This window comes from Meleagris gallopavo, chromosome 2 (genome assembly GCF_000146605.3).
Source record: "Meleagris gallopavo isolate NT-WF06-2002-E0010 breed Aviagen turkey brand Nicholas breeding stock chromosome 2, Turkey_5.1, whole genome shotgun sequence".
Classification (NCBI taxonomy): Eukaryota; Metazoa; Chordata; class Aves; order Galliformes; family Phasianidae; genus Meleagris; species Meleagris gallopavo.
Genome location: NC_015012.2, coordinates 13,327,081 through 13,349,333, shown reverse-complemented (window position 1 = coordinate 13,349,333; position 22,253 = coordinate 13,327,081). Strand labels below are relative to the sequence as shown.

General features: G+C 47.4%; 2 protein-coding genes across 5 annotated transcripts; one reads left to right on the top strand and one right to left on the bottom strand.

Annotated features, from left to right (window-relative positions):
* Positions 1-375: 375 nt before the first annotated feature.
* NDUFAF5 (NADH:ubiquinone oxidoreductase complex assembly factor 5) lies at positions 376-5,120 on the top strand. Of its 4 annotated transcripts, XM_031552337.1 has the most exons (8): positions 410-479; positions 1,093-1,132; positions 1,523-1,639; positions 2,772-2,969; positions 3,459-3,519; positions 4,455-4,538; positions 4,816-4,898; positions 5,015-5,120. In XM_031552337.1, exons 4-8 carry the CDS (start codon positions 2,814-2,816, stop codon positions 5,093-5,095), a joined length of 465 nt encoding a protein of 154 aa, XP_031408197.1. In that variant the 5' UTR covers positions 410-479; positions 1,093-1,132; positions 1,523-1,639; positions 2,772-2,813; the 3' UTR covers positions 5,096-5,120. The 4 variants fall into 4 exon arrangements, 3 of the variants coding, with proteins under 3 accessions (XP_031408198.1, XP_031408199.1, XP_031408197.1); XR_004158769.1 differs by lacking the exons at positions 1,523-1,639; positions 5,015-5,120 and adding an exon at positions 3,619-3,691 and having other exon boundaries at positions 390-479; positions 4,438-4,538; positions 4,816-4,879; XM_031552338.1 differs by lacking the exons at positions 1,093-1,132; positions 1,523-1,639 and having other exon boundaries at positions 376-479.
* Positions 5,121-7,773: 2,653 nt separating this feature from the next.
* LOC100546133 (inositol-trisphosphate 3-kinase B) lies at positions 7,774-18,626 on the bottom strand. The gene is made up of 7 exons (XM_010706601.3): positions 18,564-18,626; positions 18,178-18,277; positions 17,824-18,037; positions 15,665-15,869; positions 12,878-12,979; positions 11,534-11,605; positions 7,774-10,067 (listed from the first exon to the last, which is right to left on the bottom strand). The coding sequence occupies exons 1-7, from the start codon at positions 18,609-18,611 to the stop codon at positions 9,852-9,854; spliced, it is 957 nt and encodes a 318-aa protein (XP_010704903.1). The 5' UTR covers positions 18,612-18,626; the 3' UTR covers positions 7,774-9,851.
* Positions 18,627-22,253: the final 3,627 nt, after the last annotated feature.

The following is a 22,253-nucleotide window of genomic DNA, read 5'->3' as shown; positions in this document are numbered from 1 at the left end:
GGAGCGGCGGGCGCGGCGCGTTGCCGCGGTGCCTGACGCTGTGGCGCTCGTCCCGCAGGACGTTCCCTCTGGCTTTGGACCTCGGCTCCGGGAGAGGTTACATCGCTCGGCACCTGAACCGGGTACGGAGCGCTGAGGAGGTGCCTTCCCGCTGGGCGCTCTGTGCCGAGCCCGCCGGCGGCCCGCACGCGTTTGACTGGCGTGCTTCTCGTTTCAGGAGGTCATTGAAAAACTCGTTCAGGTCGATATTGCGGAGAATGTCTTCGTAAGTAGCCTTGTGAGGGCTGAAGCGCTTCGGGGCCGTGATGCAGAAACATCACGGCAGGTGTGCAGGTACATTTCTGGTGATGCTTTTTATCCTGAACCCGACCTTAGAAAAGCACTGTGGAGTCCGAAATCCCCACAGTCAGCGTGGTCGCTGATGAGGAGTTCCTGCCTTTCAAAGAAGACACGTTTGATCTTGTTGTGAGCAGCTTGAGGTGATTGCTTATTTACACTTCATTTACATACATACATACATATATATATATATATATTTATTTATTTATTTATTTTTTCCCACATTGATGTTAGAAAATCAGTGCCTTAAACAGCAGGGATAGGTTAAATGTTAGGAAGCAATTCTTTGCTCAGAGGTTGGTGAGGCCCTGGCACTGCTGCCCAGAGCTGTGGTGCCCCATCCCTGGAGGCACTCAGTGGCAGGTTGGATGGGCCCTGGGCAGCTGAGCTGGTGGGGAGCAGCCCTGCCCACGGCTGGGGTTGGGGCTGGATGGGCTTGGAGGTCCCTTCTGATCCATAACATTCTATGAGAACACATGCACACATCTCTTTTTCTTGTATTTTGACTAATTGATTTGCAGCTTTTCAAGTCCTTAAAAAAGCCAACACAGCAACCTCTTAGCTATGTATATGAACTTATGTTTTCATTCAGTATCACCATGCTTCATCTGTGAGAGTTTCAGAACTTTGGCAGGCTGAGAACTTGTTTGTTAATTTAACACCTGTACGTATATATTATGTATAACATATATTTTTTTGCCTTCCCCCAAATTTCATTATGCAATTACAAAATGTCCATTTCTGGTATTTCAGTTTACACTGGGTGAATGACCTTCCAAAAGCTTTTAGAGAGGTGAGAATTTTTTTTTTAATACAACTTTTTAAATAAAAAAACAACACTTATTATTACTCACACTCAAAGCTCTGACCACTTCCTACCTGATAAATAGCTCGTGTTACACTCAACTATTTTTTGTAATCTTTCTGTCAGTTTGAGGCGTATCAGTTGATGCTTCTGTTAGCTTGCTGTCTCAATTCAATTTAGGATAAATAACAACAAAACATGTTTGTATAGTATTTCACAGTCACAACAGCTGAGATCATAAGAACTAATGTAAACTGAGGCAATGCTGTTGATTTTGTTGTCTGTTGCACTTAGTAGTTTTCTAAACCAAACTAGTCCAGACCTGGTTCTGGGAACTTGTACTCCACATTTACCTTAGGTATTTGTTTTGAAATACAGCTTGAACCAGATAAAGGCTTTTAGATTCTTAAGAGAAGTGAATATTTGTTGAGGAGGAGAAACTGCAAACATTATGGAAGAAATCAGATTTGGGATTATTCAAACTCCTTACTGCAGGTAAAAGCTGCTTTTCAAATTGGCTGCCTTTGGAGCAAGAGCAAGGAATATCTTCGTCTTGTTTGGTTTCCTCCTTTATTTCAGACATGTCAGTCAGAGCAGCGCTATCCTGTCACCTCTCTGTACGAAAAGGAGTACCCTGTTATGAAATAGGAAAAGTAGAGACCGTAATGTATTACATAGTCTGACAAATATTTTTACCACAGTAAAAATAACTGACATATTATGATGTCCCAAAAAGGGCAAAAAAAATGGGGGTCTTGGCCAATGTCCATCTTGAATGCTCATTTTGTGCTTCTGGACCCCTGGATTTAAGTAATGGAAACTCTTTTCAACTGCTTAAATTTCTTACTGATTAATTAAAGGATTTTTTTTTTTTCCTTTTAGCGTAGGTAAAGGTAGCACTGAAAACCAACTGGAAGGGTTTTTGTGTCAAATGAGTAAGCGAGGTAAATTAATTGAGGCTTTTCCTTGTTAGCTTGGGATATGTAACATGGCTCCTGTCTCTCAGCCAGCAGTTGTTGCCAGTGCTTCACAAAAAAGGCACTGAATTTGTTGACATCCTTGCTAGGAAAGCGGCATGGTCTTACTAGTCAGGAAAGCAGCCTGTCAGTCTGGCACTTGAGTTGCTATATTGCTGTTCTTCAAGCTATATTGCTTGACCATAACAAGAATGACGCTACTCTGTTGTGCTTGTAGAAGTGCAAAAACCACTATTGGAAATCTGTATATCTCTTAAGCCATTCATGAAGTACTTTCACTGCCGAAGAAGGCAGTGAAAGAAGTATCTTAAGCTCTACCTTTTTGGAAATAAGTCAGTTGAGGTTTTCATTTTAGGAGCTTCTTTCTAAAAGTAGTCTTACCCAAGATCAGCAGTGCATTTCTTGTTTCCCATGAATGTAATTTCCAGGAATTTACTCTTTTTAAGACCAGATGGTCTCTTTTTTTGAAGAGATGATATATCTTGCAACGTTACCAAAAGATTTTTTGTAGCTCCTTTTGTGGAATAGTGTCAATATTAAAAATGTACTGGAGCCATTATAACAATTGCTTTAAGTTCATTTAAAAAAAACACCCAGGAATTTAATTGGTATTAACAGCACAGTAGTTTCTTTTTCCTTCTGTTTTGTAGATTCACCAAGTTCTTAAGCCAGATGGAGTCTTCATTGGTGCAATGTTTGGGGGAGACACCCTGTATGAGCTTCGCTGCTCTCTGCAGCTAGCAGAATTGGAGAGAGAAGGGGGATTTTCTCCTCATGTGTCCCCGTTTGTTGCTGTGTCAGATCTGGGACATCTCCTGTCAAGAGCTGGGTTTAACACCTTGACTGTGGTAACTATAAATAAAAGAACAATCAGAATAATCCAGAATTTCAGAGCTGCAGGTGTATAAGAGCTACTATGTCAGGTGCATTAGTAACAGTGCTTCCTTTCTTTTGCATGTAGTGCACTTAGCTGAATAAGTTTCTGAAATAGCCTGGACTGCTCCGTTTTTGGCTGTGCAGTGATTAAAGAAACCAACTGAAATGTATCTTTAGCTAGTGGCCCACGAGAGTCTGTATGGGCAAGGGTGTCAGAGTATGTTTCATTTACTTAAAAGAACTTATGATGCCCTTGCTGCTTCTTCTAAAACTCAGAAGAAACTAACAGCACTTTGTTTAAAACCTGATTGTATTTAAGCTGTTAAACAGTTCTTCAGAAATATTGAGTGTATTTTTTGAGTAATATTCTATCTGAGCAGAAGTGGCCAGCACTGAAAGCTAACATAATGCTATGGTCTAAATTTGATATGTTCTAAAATTAAGCCTTTGAATTCTTTTAGGATACTGATGAAATTCAAGTAAACTATCCAGGGTTGTTTGAGGTTATGGAAGACTTGCAAGGCAAGTATACAGAAGATGTTTGTTTCTGAAGTCTATCAGCATATAAATAAATAAAGCTTATTGTAGTAGTGGAAGCATTACTTTTTTTCTGATATCTAGGAAGTCAGGACAGTGAACTCATCAGCAGATCCCCATTGGCAAGCCAGAGTCAAAGATTTGTAATTTGTCTCCTGTGAGTTTTCTGGTTCTGTTTTATTCCTGTTCTTTGCATAAGCTGCTGAAAAATCTTGAAAGGAAGACAGAAGCATACATCCAACATAATGACTTTTTCTGTGAGCCTAAGTAACATGATGCTCAGGACAGTGCTGTGGAGCAAGACTAGATAAGCCCACAGACTTGAGTCTGCAGGAGAACAAACAAATTGAGGTTCTTAACAATTAGGACAGGATTATAAATGCAGCTGTCATGAATTACGAAGTAGTTGTTCGTATGCAGTCAGTAGTCATGGAACAAGTCAAGGATCATCTCCTGAGATGTGGAGTTAATTCCTTAATGAAAACAGGACTTCCATTCCCTGCAGAAATGCTGGGATGCAGTAAGTGATTAAAGAGAGTTGTATAATATTAGATGTGGATTAGATCTTCTGGGGTAATTATTTTCATTATTACCTATTTGGGGAAAAAAAAAAAGTGGTATCTCTCAATAAACACTTTGCACTGGGTGCTTGATAGAAGTTATATTAGAGAAACAAAATGCTTGAAGCCTCTGGCTGAAAAGTAATAATCTAAAATCATTCCTAGCAATACAAACAGTTCATTGCAAAGCATTGGCATTAAGAGGTTTTGAATCACGAAGGTAAGAATCTTTGCTGCTGTAGATTGTACTCTTACAGTGAGATTCAGAGGATGCTGTAGTTATTTGGTTAGTAAAAATCTGCATGAAACTCATGGTATATGCTGTATCTTCTTTTTCTTAAAGCTAAAACATATTTTTAGGTATGGGAGAAAGTAATTGCTCTTGGAATAGAAAACCTCTGCTACACAGGGACACAATGTTGGCAGCTGCAGCAATATACCAAGGTACGTATTTAATAGGTGAGGATTTAACCTGAAATGACTAATGACATCTTGTCTTTTTCTCTGCCCTCTCTAAAAAAAAATACTCTCTTAATATATATATTTTTAATCTTAATTAGTGGCAATTTGAACTTCATTAATATATCAGTATGTGATACTATTATTGTCCCAAATTTTTCCCCACAATCCATTATGATGAATGTGCCGTGCTTAGTTCTGCTGTTTGGGAAACGAATCATTTGCTAATACTGCTGTTGTCTGTATTTTCTTTGTCTGGCAGAGATGTATGGCAATAGCGATGGCTCAGTACCTGCCACTTTTCAGATCTTCTACATGATTGGATGGAAATTCCACGAGTCACAGGTAATGTGAAGCTCAACTATTTTCTGCCTGAAGGTGCATTTTAAATGACTTACGCTTTAAAAGGACTTTTATAAAATATCTTAAGTGATCATCCTTCTGTTTTCTTTTCCTCCTAGGCGAAACCTGCACAGAGAGGTTCTGCAACAGTTTCATTGGGAGATCTGGCAAAAATAGATAAACTTCTTCATGAGAAATAAAAGTTGTTTTTGAGCTCCTATAAAACTTGTCAGTGCAGGTATCCTTCGCTTACTTTGTTACATTTTGAAGTGATAATCTGCATGCCTCTGCTACATTAGTTGTGTAAAATGGTGGTCATTTTTTTTCCCCCCAGAGAAATATTTGAGCAGTATGCTAAGTAGTACATGCTCTCCCTATTTGATTAAATTACTGTTCTCAAATTAACTCCTTTCCCAGTATTTCAGTAGCACAGACTGCTCCAAGTATTATTGGCAAGTCTTGAGTGTATATCACTCTGTATTATCTTCAAATTATTCCTAAAAGATGGTGGATCATAATAAATAGATTTGTCACCAAGTACTGTTCTTCATATGAACATCAAATACAACATCATCAAATACATACATCAGCAAATACACAGATCTAACTTGATATGTTTTTTGTTAGTTGGAAATGAAGGGTGAAAATATACTGTCAGCTTTCGTTTCAATGTTTAACTTGTATAAAATGAAGTGACTAAGTTCTGTAGTGTAAAATAATCTTGAGTTGTTACTTTTCACCTGCAAACAAATTCACTTACTTCTCCCTCCACTTGCAAAGACAGAAGTCATTATTTCTGTACATAAGTAAAAGAGGGTATCCACATATCAGTATCAGAATACTGATACTTCATTCCAGCTTTATCAGAATCAATCACACTTTGAGTAAGTTTGCTGAAAAGAGTAGCAAGCAGAGAACTCAAGTGGCACGCAGATGGGCTTCACCTTCATTAGAGTCATAGAATCATGAACATTGGAAAAGGCCATTAAGACCATTTAGTGCAACCATCAAACCATCACTGCCTTAGCTTACAATTGGCATTCTCTGGAGTTGGTATTCTTTCAGAGTTACAAGGTACTTTATACCACTTGTACATCTACTTTTAGAGGCTGGAAGTTGGGGAGTGTTATGAACGTGGCCCAATAACCTGACACGTTAATGAAAACATAGTTTACCAGATAATTTCACTTGATTGTAGTACTGACAGACTGTGGGAAGGAGAAGAGTGAAAACTAAGTCTATCATTCCAACAACTTTATTGCTGTATCTAGGCGGTGTATTGATGCAATAAAGCTTCTCTCAGCCTGCTGTATGGAGATCATCCAGCAGGTGGAGTTCGATAGGATGGTGCACAGTCCGAATAGGAAAGCAGTCAGAAGTCTTAATGTATTAATGACAGTGTGTGTTTGCAAAACAAGTAGCACAGCACAACTGCTCACCACCCAACCAGCCCACCCCTGAGCAGCAGCCGCCCTCAGCCAGCTCTCCTCAGCTTTAAAAGTTTCTTCAACAAGATGCAACATGGTATGGGATATCCTTGGGGCCACCTGAGGTCAGCTCATACAGTACCACGTATGCAGACAGTGCAGTACTTCTGCCAACTGCCCTCCAAGTAACATCCACCTGGCAAGCAGTGCTCACACCCGCATACAACTCCCCACACTTGTAATGCTTACCCACTCTGTAGTGTCCTCTTCAGTACAGCACCCCCACCATATAGAGCCCACTACACTTCACAGAACAGCCCTAACTGTCCTCTGTGCAAGGCCCATCCACCCTGAGATCCCCACCAGGCAATAGCTAGCTATCACAGCAGTTCCACTCTAAATGGTGCTCACAGGGATGAAAGTGGACACTCACCTAAAACACTCTCAAGCCTAAAGTTACAGTCAGTAACTTTTCATGAACCAGCAGAGATTCTTAGAGATTCTTCCTACCTTGTAGGATAGGATAGGATTCTCCAAGGAGATGCTGCTTTGTGTGAGCATTGGCAGTAAACTTAGCTTATATCTCTGGAGAACAAATACAGCAGGCACCTCCTGTGGCTTTCTCTCTGCCTTAGCTGCAACCTCCCCTTGTGCTCCATAGTTCCTCACATGCAGGGAGGGCCATGAGGGCTCTCCACACCCAGGATTGCTGCAACGCACAGATGGAAGGGAAGCTCAGCTTTGCAGCTCCAGCAAAGAACTTGCAAGACCTCACACAGCCACAAAGCTTGCTTTCTCCCCAGCCTTTCTCCACCTTCACTTAGTTAGCTTTGCTTACATGGCAGGAACTGAAGCCTTTTAACCTGATGCCTCCTCCCATCCCAGAGGCTCAGCTTAGGGCTGTGGGAGAGCCAAGCAGCTCCTCAAGGAAGCCCAGCCCCCAAGCAACTGAACCACACACACCCCACAGCACCCCCACCACAAGTGGATTTATAGGATGTTCATTCTCACAGGTGCTACCTAATTAGATAATTAAGACAAGAATAACCTGAAGACAGGCAGCATGAGTGGAGGTTTCTGTGGAACAGAATTAAGATGCCGTTGCTGACCCGTAAGGTTTGCATTTTGGGGTGCAGCTCGGTTTGTTTGGAAGCTGCTTTGGAAGCCCTCCAAAGTCCCAGCACAGCACCAGGGGGCAGCAGCAGGGCTGCAGGAGCGCAGCAAACCCGAAACCGCTGGGGGAGGTTAGAGCAGAGTCAGCTCTGTGCTACTAGGAATTATTTTGGATACAAAGAGCTTTCATGTCCCTAAGCAAAAGTCATCCCACAGTTGGCTTCAGGACTCCTGCGGTGAGCAGCAGAAGTGCTGCCGGGTCTGTTCTCCAGGCTGAGTGCTCACAGGGACAGCAAACCCAGCCCTACTGCGAGCTGTACACACACACAGCCATGCCAGAGGCTGCTTCCCATAGGCCTTTATTGGGAACGTTACAGGAGTTTGGTACAGGCACTGTGCGTTGGTGTTCCAGAGCAGTTACCCAATGGTCCAAAGGGGAGGTGGGAGTGGGGAGCAGCTCACAACAACCATCCCGGCCTCCAGGAACAGCATCTGAGAGAAACAGTCCGCTTCTTCTGAAGCCACCAAGTGAGGGATCTGGTTTATAAACAGGCTTAAAAATTAATATATATATATATAAGAGCAACTCAGAGCTAAAGTACAGCGATAACTGGTACATATCTAAGCATATCTGTTCAAATCCTTTCTCCAAAGCTGGAAAAGGGATGGTTTAAAAACTGAAAACAGTTAAAACAACAGGGATTCCATGCATTAAGTTTTAGTGTTTTGTGCAATTAAAATGGGATGAAATAAATATAACTTAAAAAAAAAAACAAAAAACCACCAACCCAACCTTTTCCGTGACGCTAAAGGAGCAGAGGCAAGTCTGTAAGGCACTTCTGCATGGGCTGCTCCCAAAAGCCTGACAAAGAGCTGCAGCACTGTGACCATTTCCAATGGAGAGCTATGGGCTGAAGTAAACCTTGAGGACCTCAATACCAGGGACAGAGGCCGGGGCACGGCTGTGACTAGATTGATGGCCTGGTCCCCATCGTCACTGCCAGAAACCGACCTGCAGCCGGGAGTGGTGCCAGGGGGCGGCCCCAGAGCATCGCCCCTGCAGAGGGATGAGCGGGGCCTGGGGCTGCAGCTCAGCCCCGCCGTCTGTCAATAGCTGACCTTTAGTGAGCCAGCGCTGATGCGAGCAAGCTGCTTAGTTCAAATGTTCCAGGAAGTCAAAAAATAGCCTCCGCCCTGAATAGGGAACTGCTTGTTTTTACAGGACTTGGAGCAAGGAGGCCGGACGCAGGCTGGGGAGCTCATGGCCGAGGGCAGAGCCTGCAAGCATTGCAAAAAAAAAAAAGGGAAGGCACAGGGGTGCCTTCTCCCTCCCTGCTTTGCCGATCAAGACTGGTATGGCACCTTGAACGCTGCTCGTCCCTGCAACCCCCTAGCCCCTGCCTGCTGAGCATGAAACTGGCCCCAGGGGAATGTTGGAGGTGCTGCGGGCAGGAGGGAGGTCCTGGCCAGGAGCAGGTGCTGGCAGCACGGCCCCTATGGCAGCACAGCCCTTACAGCAGCACAGCCCTTAGCATGCACCAGAAGAAGAGCGGCCAACCTGGTTGGCCTTAGGTTTCAGTGGTCTCCTCTATGCTGCTTTTCTCCCTGCAGCCCTAGCAAAGTCTTTGTTCCTGCAGAGGGTTGGAAATGCTTGCTGGGGAGAGCTGGAGGTGGATCTCCAACAAGGGAGTCATGGCATCACCCCCATGCCACTGCAGGCAGGAGTGTGCTAATGCCTGCACCTGGCCGTGATGGGTCCCTGCACCCAGCACGTGGCCCTGCAGTAACTCATCAATGGTGGAGCAGCCTCAACAGAGTTAAGTGGATGGCTCCAACACAAAGAGAAAAACCCAAACCTGCCTTCCTAGTGACTCTTAAGGACTCAGCCAGTTTCCTAGGGCAAAAGATGCTGGCAAAGGCAGCTACAGGATACCTCCCACCAAGAACCCTTCACCATCTCTAAGCCTTGCTAATGCCCCCTGTGTATGGGAGGGTCCCAGGCAGAGGTGTTTTTGGGATGAAGCCTCTAAAGCTGGAGTAGGGAGGGCCCTTCAGCACCACAGAGCCTGGCTGCAGCATTCCTGATCCACAACCAGCTGGGAGGAAGGTTCCCTGAAAACCAAGCTGCACAAAAGGCAAAAGCACATGCCCATCTAACCAGCCCCTCCCAGGCTGCCACCAACTCTGTGAAGCTAAGGTTTCAAGTTCAGCATTTGTTCTGGCAGGTTAGTTTTGTATTTACATGTAGGGGGGGGGGAAATACCCTAAAAAATAATAAAACCACAACGAAACCACCTTAAATAGGGAGAGTATAGATTTAAAATTGGAAGGGCAAGGGTTGGAAAGTGTCTTGTAGTGCAGTTCAGAAGAGTCAGTTGGGGGCAGGTTTGGGTAGTGGCAGAGTCGGACGCAGGCTTTAATGCAAGTCCTCGCTCTGGGACAAGTCTGTCAGGATCTGGATGAGGTTGTCCAGCCCCCAGAGGTAGCCATCCTCTCTGTTCCCTTCCACCCAGGGCACATTGTGCTGGAGAACTTGTCCCTCGGGCAGCGGGGTGGTTTTCCCAAAGTCGATCATCCAGACTTTGGCTTGTTCCTTTTTGTCGTGAATGAAGAGGAGGGAGCTCCCTATTACCTGCAGAGAGAGGGGGACAGTTAGAGGTGGACCGGCCCAGCCATATCCTCCTCAGCCAGCTGGGGAGCAGCTCAGGCTGCATTTGCAAGAGATTATGTCAAGATTTTGCATGAGCAAAAGCAAGAGCAGTGCTTTGCCAGGCAGTCTTTGCACATGCAAACCAGGTATTCAGAGCAGCTGATTTACTTCAATCCCTGCTTCTGGCAGAAGGAGAAGGTCAGCAAAACACAGGCATAGAAGGGAGAGATGGAATTTCAGAAACTGAGGCGAGGTCCTTGGGGAAGAAGTGGGATGAACCTCAGCCTTCCAATGGAGGCCTTCCCAAGGCAGGCTCCTGGCAGCCTGCTGGCACTGTTCACGCTCACCAGACCCATAGGCAACACTGCAGAACCGTGCACTCCCAGAGCAAAGGATCCTTGCTGCGCTATCCTGCCTAAAGCGCCATTCTGTCACACCCAGATCCCCCTCTAAAGCTCTCAGGGACCTCTCATGGCTAGACTAGAGCATCTGAAGAACAACCTTTTGCTGACATTTTGCTGCCTAGTCTGGCTGGCTGGATCCTCCCACAGCTCCCTGGAGAAGCTCCGGCCCCTGGGGTGCAAGGAGCCTGGCAGCTCCTCTGCTGTGCTTCGTCCTGAAGCAGGATGGAAAGTTAATGCCTCTTCTTCGTAATTTTTAAGGCTTGGAAACCGCTTTCAAAACATCTTTGAAAGGCTGTTTTGTTTCTGTGTTTTCAAATGGACTCCTGGCACTTCATTTCAGGGAGAGTTTTGTTTCCATCACTGCACTGACCTGAAACGCTCAGAAGTGGCGTTTCCCTGCATTTCCCCGCTGCCGTGCTGCAGGCAGGGGGAGCTGTGCTCCAGTCCCTTCGAGTCAGGCATCTCTGCCAGCTTCTCTTGCCCGTAAGATGCCAAGGAAATGCACTCTCAGAGTTCATTAACCAGACGCAGCATCAAATACTCTTTGCCAGTGCTAGTGTCCTTCCAGGGAAATGTCCCGACTGTGATGCCCTGGCTCAGCAAAAGCAGTCTGGGGGAGGTCTGCAATTCATGGCTAAAATGAAGCCTTGTTCGGAGGCATGGACAAGCCGACAGCCACATGGTACCTCACCTGTGCAGCCAGGCAGGAGTTTCTCTCCAGAAGACCTCTACACTTTCACACTAGGAACTTTTCCCAGTCATGCAGAACCATAAGCAGCTTGAATTCCTCCTCGGTCACTTCTAAACTGTATGAGCATTGGTTTCTATCAGATTTGAGCCCATATCAGATGCATGAATATTGCATCAGTCATCTGCCATATTTCCACATGAGGATTAGATCAACAGGTATGAAAATACGGATATTAGAATTAATTGAAAGTTCTAGAAATTAACCTCTGACTTCAACTCCTCCTCTCTCTTTGAGCAAGCTGAGCTAAACCAGTCAGGTGTACCTAAGTGATACGTGAGGAAGGAGCGTGTTACCTCGTGGCACTTGAAGAATGGAGATGTCTCCAGGGTGGCACGGATCCCCTTCAACCGGTTCAGGTAACTATTCTGGAATGACAAAGAAAAAGAAGCAGTCAGCTCTGTGGGAGGCCTGCAGGGAAACTGCTGCACAGGGCAGATAGAAGGCTTCCCTTCCAGAATCCCCTCTCTGATAGTGTATATATACAGAGAGATGGTGTCCTCTCTTTTGGGGATCTGCCTTTTCACCTCTGTAACATCGCATGGGTCAAGTACCACAGGTTGAGAGCATTTGCTTTGGTAAGCATGTACTTTTCCTGAAGCACTCACGATGCTCCTGCAGAGGTAATGTAGCAGACCCTGCTCTGATGCTGCTTTCTTTTCCCACTTAGACTTATTCTAAGAGCTCAACGCTTCATCTCATTTGCCATTTTATCACTCCGTCACTCATGAATCACAAGATAGTTTTATAACTCACTATCAGCACTTCTGCAAATTCAGTATCACACGTTGGAATGCTTTCACACAGTCAGCACACAGATTGAGATCCAGGCACCTGGTTCAAGCACCCCTGTGCACTGCTGAAAGGTACTAAGGGCGCTCTGTGGCCCCTCAGGTAATTCATCTCCAAGGCTGAGACAGAAAGCCTGTGCACAGCAGGTACCTGGGCAATGTAATGCAACTCAATTGTTCCCAATGTGTGGGGAGGCTTGGGGTGGCAATGGTTTGACTGAGGAGCCCTGTCATGAACCACTGCATGATGCACTGGTAACCTAATTAGCAGATCCAAGAATAATTCCTGGGTAACTACAGTCAAAGTAGGTCTGAGGGAGGCAGGGCACAGGGCCACCGCAGCTGCAGCAATTCATCTGTAGGCTTGATATTGTACAACTTAAAATGGGAGTCCTTTATCAAACAGAATTCGACACAGCCTGTATAAATTGCTTACAGCCAGATCTCTTACTCTCTGGGCAATGCGGTGCAACCTGGGAGATACTGTGGTGTGCCTGTGCCTAGGGCACACTGTGTGTGGCAGCCCACCCTGCAGTGCAGCAGTCCTGGCCCTGTCACACCTCAGGCCAAAAGCGAGGTTGGGAGCTGCCCTTAGCCCCAGGGATGGGGGACAGAGCTTCTGCAGTGGGTTCTGGGGCTGAACCTTGAGCACTCTCAGTGGCCTTTGAGCTGGTCGGTGCTGCTGCAGCAAACGCGTGCCACTCTCCAGCCTTCTGCTGCCCTCCCTCCACTCTCATGCCAGGATGGAGTTTCTCTTCCTCATCTCTCCTTTCAGAGAGCTTCCCTGGGCTGCAGAGCAGCCACCAGAGGAACCCTCTCCCTGCAGATCCTGCAGCATTTCCCACTCACCAGAACGTTGCGGTTCCCCCTTGTGAACTCCCTGAAGGCCTCAGTGACCTGTTCCTTTGTCCGCGTCTTCTTGAAGTCCCGGTTCACAGTGCCGTCCTCTTTCTGGAAAGGAAGGCAGCGCTGTGAGCGGGACAGAGAGAGAGGCAGCCAGGGGAGAGGATGAGTGTTTCAGCAGCCATGCGTCTCTATGCAGGGTGGGCAGTGGAGTGAGGGGACAGAGACCAACATACATCTTGTAGGCTGGGGAAGATCAGTGAGGATGAAGAAGCAGAGCAGAGGCTGGGCAAGGCGAGCCCAGTACCAAGAGCAGAACCTGTGTGCAGTTCAGGACCTCCTGCCTAAGTAAGCATCCTGTCTGTGGGCCACATGTGCTCAGCTTTCACTACCTGGCTTTGGCTGCAGCCACGTATGTATGAGGACTCACTGAGCACGCACACAATGTATAGGGGAAGTGGACAGCACTGCCACACATCCGTCACGTGAATCCTGATGTGGTGGCTCCAACGTCAGCCCACCCTCTCCCAGGGGGCCATCAGTCTGTAGGAGTGCCACGGCATGAATTCCACACGTAAGGAGCACGACTTTTTCCACAAAGCATCCCAGAAAGGAGATGGACTTCTAAGTGCTCATAAAAATAATGCAAGCTGCAGATGGCGTCTCCGATAAGGCAGTCTTCATGAAAGCCAAGCAGGCTGCCCATAACGCTGCTCCCACAGTTACCTCCCTCCCACAGCTTCCTTGCCTAGCCAGATGCTGCTGCCACAGGGCCGATGACTGAGGTGACATTTCCAGGTGTCTGAGCCCCATGGGGATTGGCTTCCACATAGCACAAGTGTGAGGGGGCTGATAAGAGCTATGGCTGCTTTCCCTGCCAGCAGGTCCAATTGGTGATGGTGGCACTGGGACAGGGCTGAGTTTGGCCACCAGCCACCAGCACATTGGCCAAAGGATTCACAAGCTGCCCAGCTGGGAGGTAATAGGCACAGGTACTTAGGAGCTGTTATCAGCCCCCACCAATGGCCCAGCCCCATGAATGTTTCTGCAGCAATATCTGACCATGGCCTTGCTGTGGGAAGTGGTGAACAACTCTCAGGTCACAGCAGGAACTTGAACAATATTTTTTTGCCGAGAGCAACTCTCCAGAAAGCTCAAATTGGGTCAAGAGGGATCATCTGTACTTCTTTTAACTCACTAACGTTGTTAATAATTGCTGTTCATAACTCCAGAAAGTTAAGTAAGTAGCACCAGCTACATTATGCTGAGGAAGATCTCCGTTTTGGAGAGGAAGAACCATAACCTTGAGGTCACCTGGAAAGCGGAAACTCTGCTGGCAGAGCCTCCCCATGCCTGTCCTCATCCTCACTGCCTCACTGCCCTGCACTGCCCATGCCGAACTTGTGCTGCTGCTCTCCTCCTCCTGCTGTGCCCCCTCCAGCCCCCAGGACCAGACCCAGCCCCTTCTGCAGGCACTCAGCTGCTGGCTCAAAACATGCCTCCCTCATCAGCATCAGCCCATAAGCGAAGGGTTTGCTCCCTCTTTTCCCTCAGTAGGAAAGAAAGCAGGGGGAGATTTGTGGTTGAATGTCTCCAGAACAGAGGAGATGCAGCATCACAGCACAACTCACCTGGCTCCAACAGCCACAAATCAGCATAAACTGCTAATGTTTTAGCTTAGGGGAATATAAACCAGAAGCCATGGGATTTAAGGAGAATTACAGTAATTAGAGCCTTGATCAAATTAGCCAGCCACTGGCAGCAGTGGCAGGATTACCCCTGGAGGTCAGCACTTTCCAACATTTTAAAATTAAAGGGCTGTTTCACTGCTTGGAAAAAATCCACTGCCAACATCATGCTGCAGCTCTCTTACAGCTGACTAAAGCAGGATGCAACTCTCCCCCATCAGCCCTGGCTTTTATGTCCCTTCACAGCATTTTCTAGCCTGTGTGGGAACAAGATTTGTTGGTTTGGGTTGTTGCTTTTTTTACTTTTTCATTTCAAGCATTTCATATATGACCTGTTTTTGCTATAAAGTCCAAAAACGTCCCCAAAGCACAGACTGAGAAGCATCACTGGAGGCCAAGGACATATCAAGTTGGCCTATAAATAGGCAGATACTTTTGATTATAGCATGTAAGGAGGGAGAAGAAAGAGCGCACATGAGCTTTAGCCCCAGCTGGCCCACTCCCTTTTTGTATAGCTGCAGTTTTATAATAAGCACCAGTAATGGGAACTAGGCAAAGAGTAGGCTGGAGCAGCTCATGGTGTGCTTGCAGATATTTGCAGCAGAAAAGGGATTTCAAGGGCTGGGGATCGTGGCAAAGAGCCACCTGACCCACTCAGGCACTGCAGAGAGCTACTACAGACAGCAGCCCAAGCACAGGGCAGGCTGGGGCTCCTCGTGTTACTGTATGCTGGGAAACACTGCAAGGGGCTCAACCTCAGAGCTTCTCCTTGGGTGTGAGAGCATGGCTGTGTTAGAGATGAACACTGGCCATGAAATGCATCTCCAGAAATACGGACAGCAGCTCAGAGCAAAGCAATTGCCCAGCTGCAGGGAAAACAACGGAGTGCCTGATTTAACAGAATTATGACTAAAACTGTCACTTTTCATTGATGCCCTGAGCTCAGCTGTGCTTTTAGAAGAGCACAGCCAGGTGTCTGGTAAGGAACTCTCCTGTGACACTGTCCCACCACCAGCCTGCTCTATGTGTGCATGCTACTGCAAGTGGTTACCAAAAGCCCCCAGCAGCTCTTCCCCCTGGCTGCGCACCCACAGGGCAGCCTCACCTTTATCCCCTCAATCCTGAAGCCCAGTGTGGCAGTGGAGCTAATGGTCTCCCTCCACTGCATGTAGCGAGGCTTGGTGACTGCCCGCAGCACGTTCTCCTCTTCAGTGGGAGCATCGGGGTCCACCTCGATCATCTTCTGGTACATGTCCTTCCTCAGGCTTGGCTTCTTCCGGGCCTTTATCAGCTCCTCCTCCAAATAAGTTCTGTAAGGAGATGGGGGAAACATCAGCAGGGTCAAAGGGCCATGAGACACCTCAGGGCTATGAACATCTTTAAAAATCATCTTAGAAGGTCTATTCCAAACCTTTCTATGATTCTGTGATCCAGTTTGCACCTCAGAGCTATAATCCTGCAGTAATCAGCATCCCATCATCAACGCCTTCCTTACCAAGGAATCAAGACCAGCCTAGCAATGACAAGGGAGGTTACTTCTTGCAGGTGCCCAGTGTTGCTGCCCTACTGGCACCTTCTCATTACCAACCCTTGGTACTGGGAGGCCAATGCTCAGCAAACCTGAGCAGGTTCTTAATCTCACAAACAGGATGCAGCTTTCAAAACATGCCCCAGAAGCTTTCCACGTGCTTTGGGAGCACTGAAGGCAACAGAGAGGTGGCCACGTCCCACTCCTCAGTGTTAGTGGTATCTGCTGCTCCTTTTGATCTCCAGTCAATGCAGGCAGCTACTGCCAAAATCTCCCATGAGCTTTGCTGTCCTCTCACCTTCCCATCACAGGGGATGTGGCTCACTGGCTGCTGAGCAGGTTGCTTTCAAGCAGAGCTGTTATGCTGATGATGATTTTGTCCAGTATCTATCTGGTTTAACTGGACTATGTAGCAAAATCTTCTGTACAGAACAGAGAAGCGGAAGGGATGCAGCTTTGACCAGGTGCTCACTATCACCCTCACGACTCCAGGGTGCAGCTAATTTTAGGAAATAAGGGGAGAGACTGCAGGGTAGTATGCAAAGAGCTTGGTTTTATGCACCCCATGTGCCAGAATGCACTGACACATTTTCTTCACTCTGGCAGGCAGGAAACCTTCCTCTAGAAAACAAGACTTCCTGCAGCAGCAATAAGCCACTACACAGCTCCACTTGCAGCTCTCAAGGATGCCTCAGCTGAGACCAGCTGGTATCCAGGCTCTCTGCAAACATCTTGCCAAGCCAGGAGAGGTGTCCCAGCAAAAAAACTTAGGAGAGACCCCATCAGTCCCCTCCTTTTCCCCATAGCTAAACTTCACCTTCAACATACACAGCAATGCGGAAGGGCTGAGCCAACTCCCCAGGTTGCTTGCAATAAAATCTCAGCAAGGAACATGTGGTTTACAAAATGTAAGGAGAGGATGCTGCTAGCCCTTGTGGGATGAAGTTTGTGTATTTCTGGTGTTTCTCTCAGAGGCGGCATATGATCACAGAGTAGCCATCCTCAGCGCAGCAACTCCTTCGAGCAACACTGCAGATAAAAAGGCTTCAGCTGACATCACCAAACCTATGACTTTGGGGTAGGCAGAATGAAACAGCAGAATAGAGAATCTGTGTTCTCAGAAATGTTTCTAATACTGCTCAGAGAGCTAGATTTCCTTAATCAAAGCAACAGATAATCTTCATGTATGGTTTGGTCTCTGACATTGCTCCAGGCTTGACCCATAACCAGGCCTTATGCATGACAAAGCTTCCTTTGGGGATGACCAGAGACTGGTAGGTCTTCTCCTGACACAGCTGTTATCTCCTTGTCCACAGTGAGTCCTGTCTTGACCCTATGGCAGCGCAGTGCATGCAGCCTGCCTTCCTTCCCACACCCTCCAATAGGAAGTATTCCTTGCCTGCCTTCTGCCTGACACCCCAGGTCAAATTTCACACTGAGTGTTTGGGATGGAAAGAAAAAAAAACGAACAAAAAAACATTCCTCCCTTGCACAGAAACCAGTGCAGTGCAAGCATCCAAGCATCTCTGCCAGACCTGAGCTACCCTGAAGCCGGTGAAGGAGACTGAACCTGTGCTACCAGGTCCTTCCCAAGCCCAGACTTCCCTCACACCCTTCTCATGCTTTGGCTCAGCTTTGGCTGGAAATGGTACTCTCATCTGTGTGTTTCAGAGGGTTTCATCCTCTGCTTTCAGTATCTTAGAACTCAAGAAATACCCCCAGAGTTACTCACTCACCTGACCCCCATCTTGCAGTCCATAACGCAGGGGGAGTCAAATTCAGCTAGCAGATCTTCCATCTGGTTGTATCGCTCCCCGTCCTTCATGACATCCCCGTGGTAGGCAGGAACATAGGGCTTCAGGACATCGTTCATCAGGCGGTCAAGGCAGCGCTGCTCTGATTCACAGTGCTTCTTCAGTATCCTGCCATTGGCTGCTGCCTTGAAACTACCTGAGGGTGACAAGAGGCCACGTGGCACTAAATCTGGGTGTGGGGTGACAAGGTGCCTCCCCAAAACAAGAGAGCCAGCCCAACACATCAGAAGCATCTCCATGCCCGAAAGAGCCCCTGGCATTCCCACTGCTCTCTACCTGCATGTCCTGCAAGCTGGATCCAGGGGTACTTCTTCTTGAAGGACATCACAAACGGGGACCAGTGCACCATGTTCTTGATCTTCCGCCATGACTTGCTCTAAGGGGAAAAAAAATTGTGAAGGTGAATGCAATGTCTTAAGCTTTTACTGTCCATAAAGTCACTCCAGGCAGCACGTGGCCATCTTGGACAGAGCAGGAGGCACCGGAGCCAGCACAGAATGGAAAGCAAATAGAGAATCTGCTCTTTTCCCATCACTCTGTGCCAAGGAAGAGTCATTGGGCCTCAGCACTACATTCAAAAATCACGAGTAACTTCTGTAAAGTAGGCAGCCTTTCTTCCAGCTGGCTGCTTCTGATAATGACAGCTCAGCCATATCCATCACCTTGTCTCCAATCCCCTGTATCCCAGCACCATGAGGACATTTGCCCATCTTTGAGAATGCACTGCTGCTGCAGATCACAGCAGACCAAGTGGGGAAGGGAGCGCAAGGTTCCTCTTGGTCACAAAGCTCTGCTCTGGATCCAGTGGGTAGGAAGAGACACATACAAAAGCTCACCAAGGCATTTTTTGCTCCCCACTGAATGACAGCTGCTTTGTTTGTCAGGTTTTCAACATGCTCACATCTGACCTGCTTGCTTTAGCTGATCAGTAACCACGTTTTGGAGAAGAATTCCTTTCTGATACGTTGTGTTCTTTGCCAGATGGATCGCACAAAACTATTTACACTACTTCAGTGAGAGTGTCTTTGGATACATGAAAGCCTCTCTTGAAGGCGTGCTCTTCCTGGGGAGAGGTTTTCCCTGGATTGTTCTGGGAAACACACGAAACACACTGCTAACAAAAGGGAGCGACAATGGAAAAATGCCTTCTTGTAGAAGAGGAGACAAACAATCTTTATCCTGGCCACAAGGAGCTACTAGGTTCAGCTGGAAGTCCACAGATAAATTATCCTCACTTGCTCCACTTCTAATGCATGTGAGGGAGCCTTCCAGAAAGGCCCAGTAATATCTTCCTTGTGTTTGGAGAGCTGGCCTCCATTCCAGTAACACTTTGCAGACAGGTGGAGAAGAGCCAGCAGCCCCAACTTGCAGCTTGGATGCTTGTCTGGAGTGAACTCACAGTGCAGGAATCTGTGCTGGGAACTGCTGACATGTTTAAAAGGATAGGAAGAGCCAGACAAGGATGTCAGTGTCTGCAGTGTGGAAACTCCACTGAGTTACACGGCACTGCACCCCAGCCCTGAGGCAGCAGGGTACTGCACAGCACAGGTAGGGGGATAGAGGTCGGGAACAAAGTCCTTTCCCCATCCCCTTTCCTCTTCCCAGCCAAGAGGTAAAGCTGGCCCTTCCCATAGACCACTGCCTGGTACTAGGAGCATCCAAGCACATGCTGGTACCAGCATGGGAGCACAGCAGCTTGACACGGAGCTCTGCCACAGGGGTGACACCAGGCATTCCCTGCACCCAGACCCCTCTGCACAGCAGCTTTGCTCGGCAGCAGGGCTTGCTGGCCTTGGCAGGGCAGCTCCCTACCTGACATGAGGATGGATGTTTTTATTTCCAAGTACTGTGCCAGAACTGGTGTGCTATAGCTGCTCTTTGTTCTCCTCTTGGCAGAGTGGGAGGAAAGCTGGGGGAGGGAGGTGGGGGTCCCTCTTTTTGTTTTTAAAATAGTAACATCAAGTCCTGACTTATGTCATGAAAAAAGAGGGAGGAAAAAACCTCCAAGGGAGTCTAGACCCCAGACAAGCACAACCCACTTCGTCTGAAACAAAGAGAAGGTGTCCTGCTACCCTACAACAGCTCTGGAAGTCCCTCAGTCTCAGGAAACCAGCCAAGGCAATGCAACTCCCCAGGCCAAGATTTTGTTTTTTGGGGGTTACAGCTCTGCAGCTAAAACTTTGATATGCAACAAGATGGAGGCAGAATGAAACCAAGTGTCCCTCAGAGCAGTGCAAACCACTGGTCCCACTTTGCTAGGGCTGCCCAAGCCCTAGATGTGCTTAGCTAACATATGCCTTTGGTTAGACATTTCCAACCCAAGTTTTAGGGCTGTGGCTAAGGACCATGTTTTTGGCAGCACCACAAACACACAGGATCTGGGCTCAACAGTCGGGCCAAGCACAGAGGCCTGAGACAGAGATGCTGAAGCCTCACTGACATGCAGGTTCAGGCACGGCTGTGGGGCTACATCTGAACAAAATAAAGCTGCAGAAGACAGTTCTGAACTGAGAGCAGGGAGATCTCCTGCTCTGTTAGGATGCAAAGGGAGTGCTCAACCTCTATCACTGCTGAAATCTCATTTGCCCACAATGAAGCGAGCAGGCAACACATCACGCCAAAAGCTCAACACACTTGTTTGGCAGAGCCCGTGCCACACATGCATTGCTTACAGCTGCTTGTGGCATCCTGACACCCTGCTCTCCCCAAATTCCAGCCCCAGCTGCTTCCCCTCCCCAAAAACTCACAAAGCTATATTGACCAATTGAGCTCTTATATGTAGCCTAGATAAGCTGGGAATATGCAGAAGGTGTCCGATGCAGTTTGACACTTTTTAGTTAAAACCTCTTTGAACATCGGCACACACCGATCCATCAGCTACTATGCAGCAATTTAGTGACTCTGAAAATAAATGTGGTGAAGAGCAAGCACCATTTGCACTCATCATCTGCCGCATGGAAATGAAGCTGAGCACCTGGTAGAGCCAATTTCTGTCTCTGCTTTCTCCCAGCCCTTCACCAGCTCATCTCAGCTGTGGTGAACAGGACCAGAGGAGCTGAGCCCCCCCAACCAGCACCCATAACTAGGCAAGGGGAGAGGACTGCTGGGAAAACAATTTTATCTTCTCTGTGTTTAACTTTGCTTATCTGGAGCTTAAGGCAAACGCCAGGCTTTCCCCGTCTGTCAATAGAGCTTTATACGGAAAGAACAACATGGGAGAACTTAGGCCAACCCAGAAGGTCAGAGGATACTTTGTGTTTAATTAGATTAAACAAAAAGTGACTGATGAGCTCAGTGGTCACTGCACATTTTCCCTCTGGCAGATGGCTTTCCTCTCGTGCCTGCTCAGGGATACGTGCTTTTCTGGCCACTCCTGTCCTCTTCTCAACGCAAGGTTTGGTTGGTGCTATGGGGAGTTGGGGCAGCTTTGCCCTTCCCGTGCATCGAGCCAGAGAGATGGGCAGAAAACAATTTCACTTGCTGGAATTATCATAGAATCAGTAAGATCGGAAAAGACCACTCAGATCGTCATGTCCAACCACCAACCCACCCCTACCATGCCCACTAACCATGTCCCTCAGTGCCACATCTCCACATTCCTTGAACACCTCCAGAGATGGTGACCCCACCACCTCCCTGGGCAGCCTGTGCCAATGCCTCACTTCTGAGAAAAAACTTTTCCTAATATCCAATCAATATGGTTTCCTGTAGTTTGACAGGACTGAACATTCCTGAAAATAGATGGAGATGAATCCTTTTTATGAACCACTGGAGTCAAGGTCATGCAGCTGGAGCAGGGAAGAGTGGGAGTAGCATTACATGAACAATTAGAGAACTTCATCCCTTTCTTCCTGGAAGACCTTGAAATAAATGAGAAGCAGAAGACAGGAAAACTGAGAGCAGACAGCACGGCCTCACTGTTCTTTGCTTTCACTTCTAGCCGTTCCAAAATGGGAACTTGCTGCTGAGGCCTCCTTGGGAAGGGGCTTTGGTGAGGCCCAGGACATGCCTCACTCCTGAGCTGGGCTGGTGAGCTGCTCCTTGTGTCCGCAGCCTTGTGGTTTGACAAACAGCAACTGAAGCAGCAGAGGAGAGCAGACTTTGCACTGGAGAGGCCTCCCCTGCAACACATAAATAAGTTGCCCACAGAGTTCACTCCGTGTCGGCTTGCTCGAGGGCCACATGCACACAGCCAAGGGAAAGGAAGCCATTTTGTTTTCCATGTTTAAAAGAACGAATGTGTTTTCTTTTCTTTTGGTCTTTAGAAAGTAGTTAAGGTTTCCCTAGTGATGATTGTTTCCCCTCACTGGGAAAAGCTCCATCGGGGAGGTGAGGGGCCAGCTCTGCTCACT

What these genes read in the sequence shown, in the direction of transcription:
- NDUFAF5 (XM_031552338.1), top strand. Translation starts at nt 2,814, where the DNA reads ATGTTTGGGGGAGACACCCTGTATGAGCTTCGCTGCTCTCTGCAGCTA. An exon ending in GGTTATGGAAGACTTGCAAG is followed by an intron (nt 3,520 to 4,454) that starts GCAAGTATACAG and finishes ACATATTTTTAG; the next exon opens with GTATGGGAGAAAGTAATTGC. An exon ending in GGAAATTCCACGAGTCACAG is followed by an intron (nt 4,899 to 5,014) that starts GTAATGTGAAGC and finishes TTTTCCTCCTAG; the next exon opens with GCGAAACCTGCACAGAGAGG.
- LOC100546133 (XM_010706601.3), bottom strand. Translation starts at nt 18,611, where the DNA reads ATGGGCAAATGTCCTCATGGTGCTGGGATACAGGGGATTGGAGACAAG. An exon ending in TACAGGGGATTGGAGACAAG is followed by an intron (nt 18,278 to 18,563) that starts GTGATGGATATG and finishes TTTTCCCCTTAG; the next exon opens with AGCAAGTCATGGCGGAAGAT. An exon ending in GGGGGAACCGCAACGTTCTG is followed by an intron (nt 11,606 to 12,877) that starts GTGAGTGGGAAA and finishes TTGTCATTCCAG; the next exon opens with AATAGTTACCTGAACCGGTT.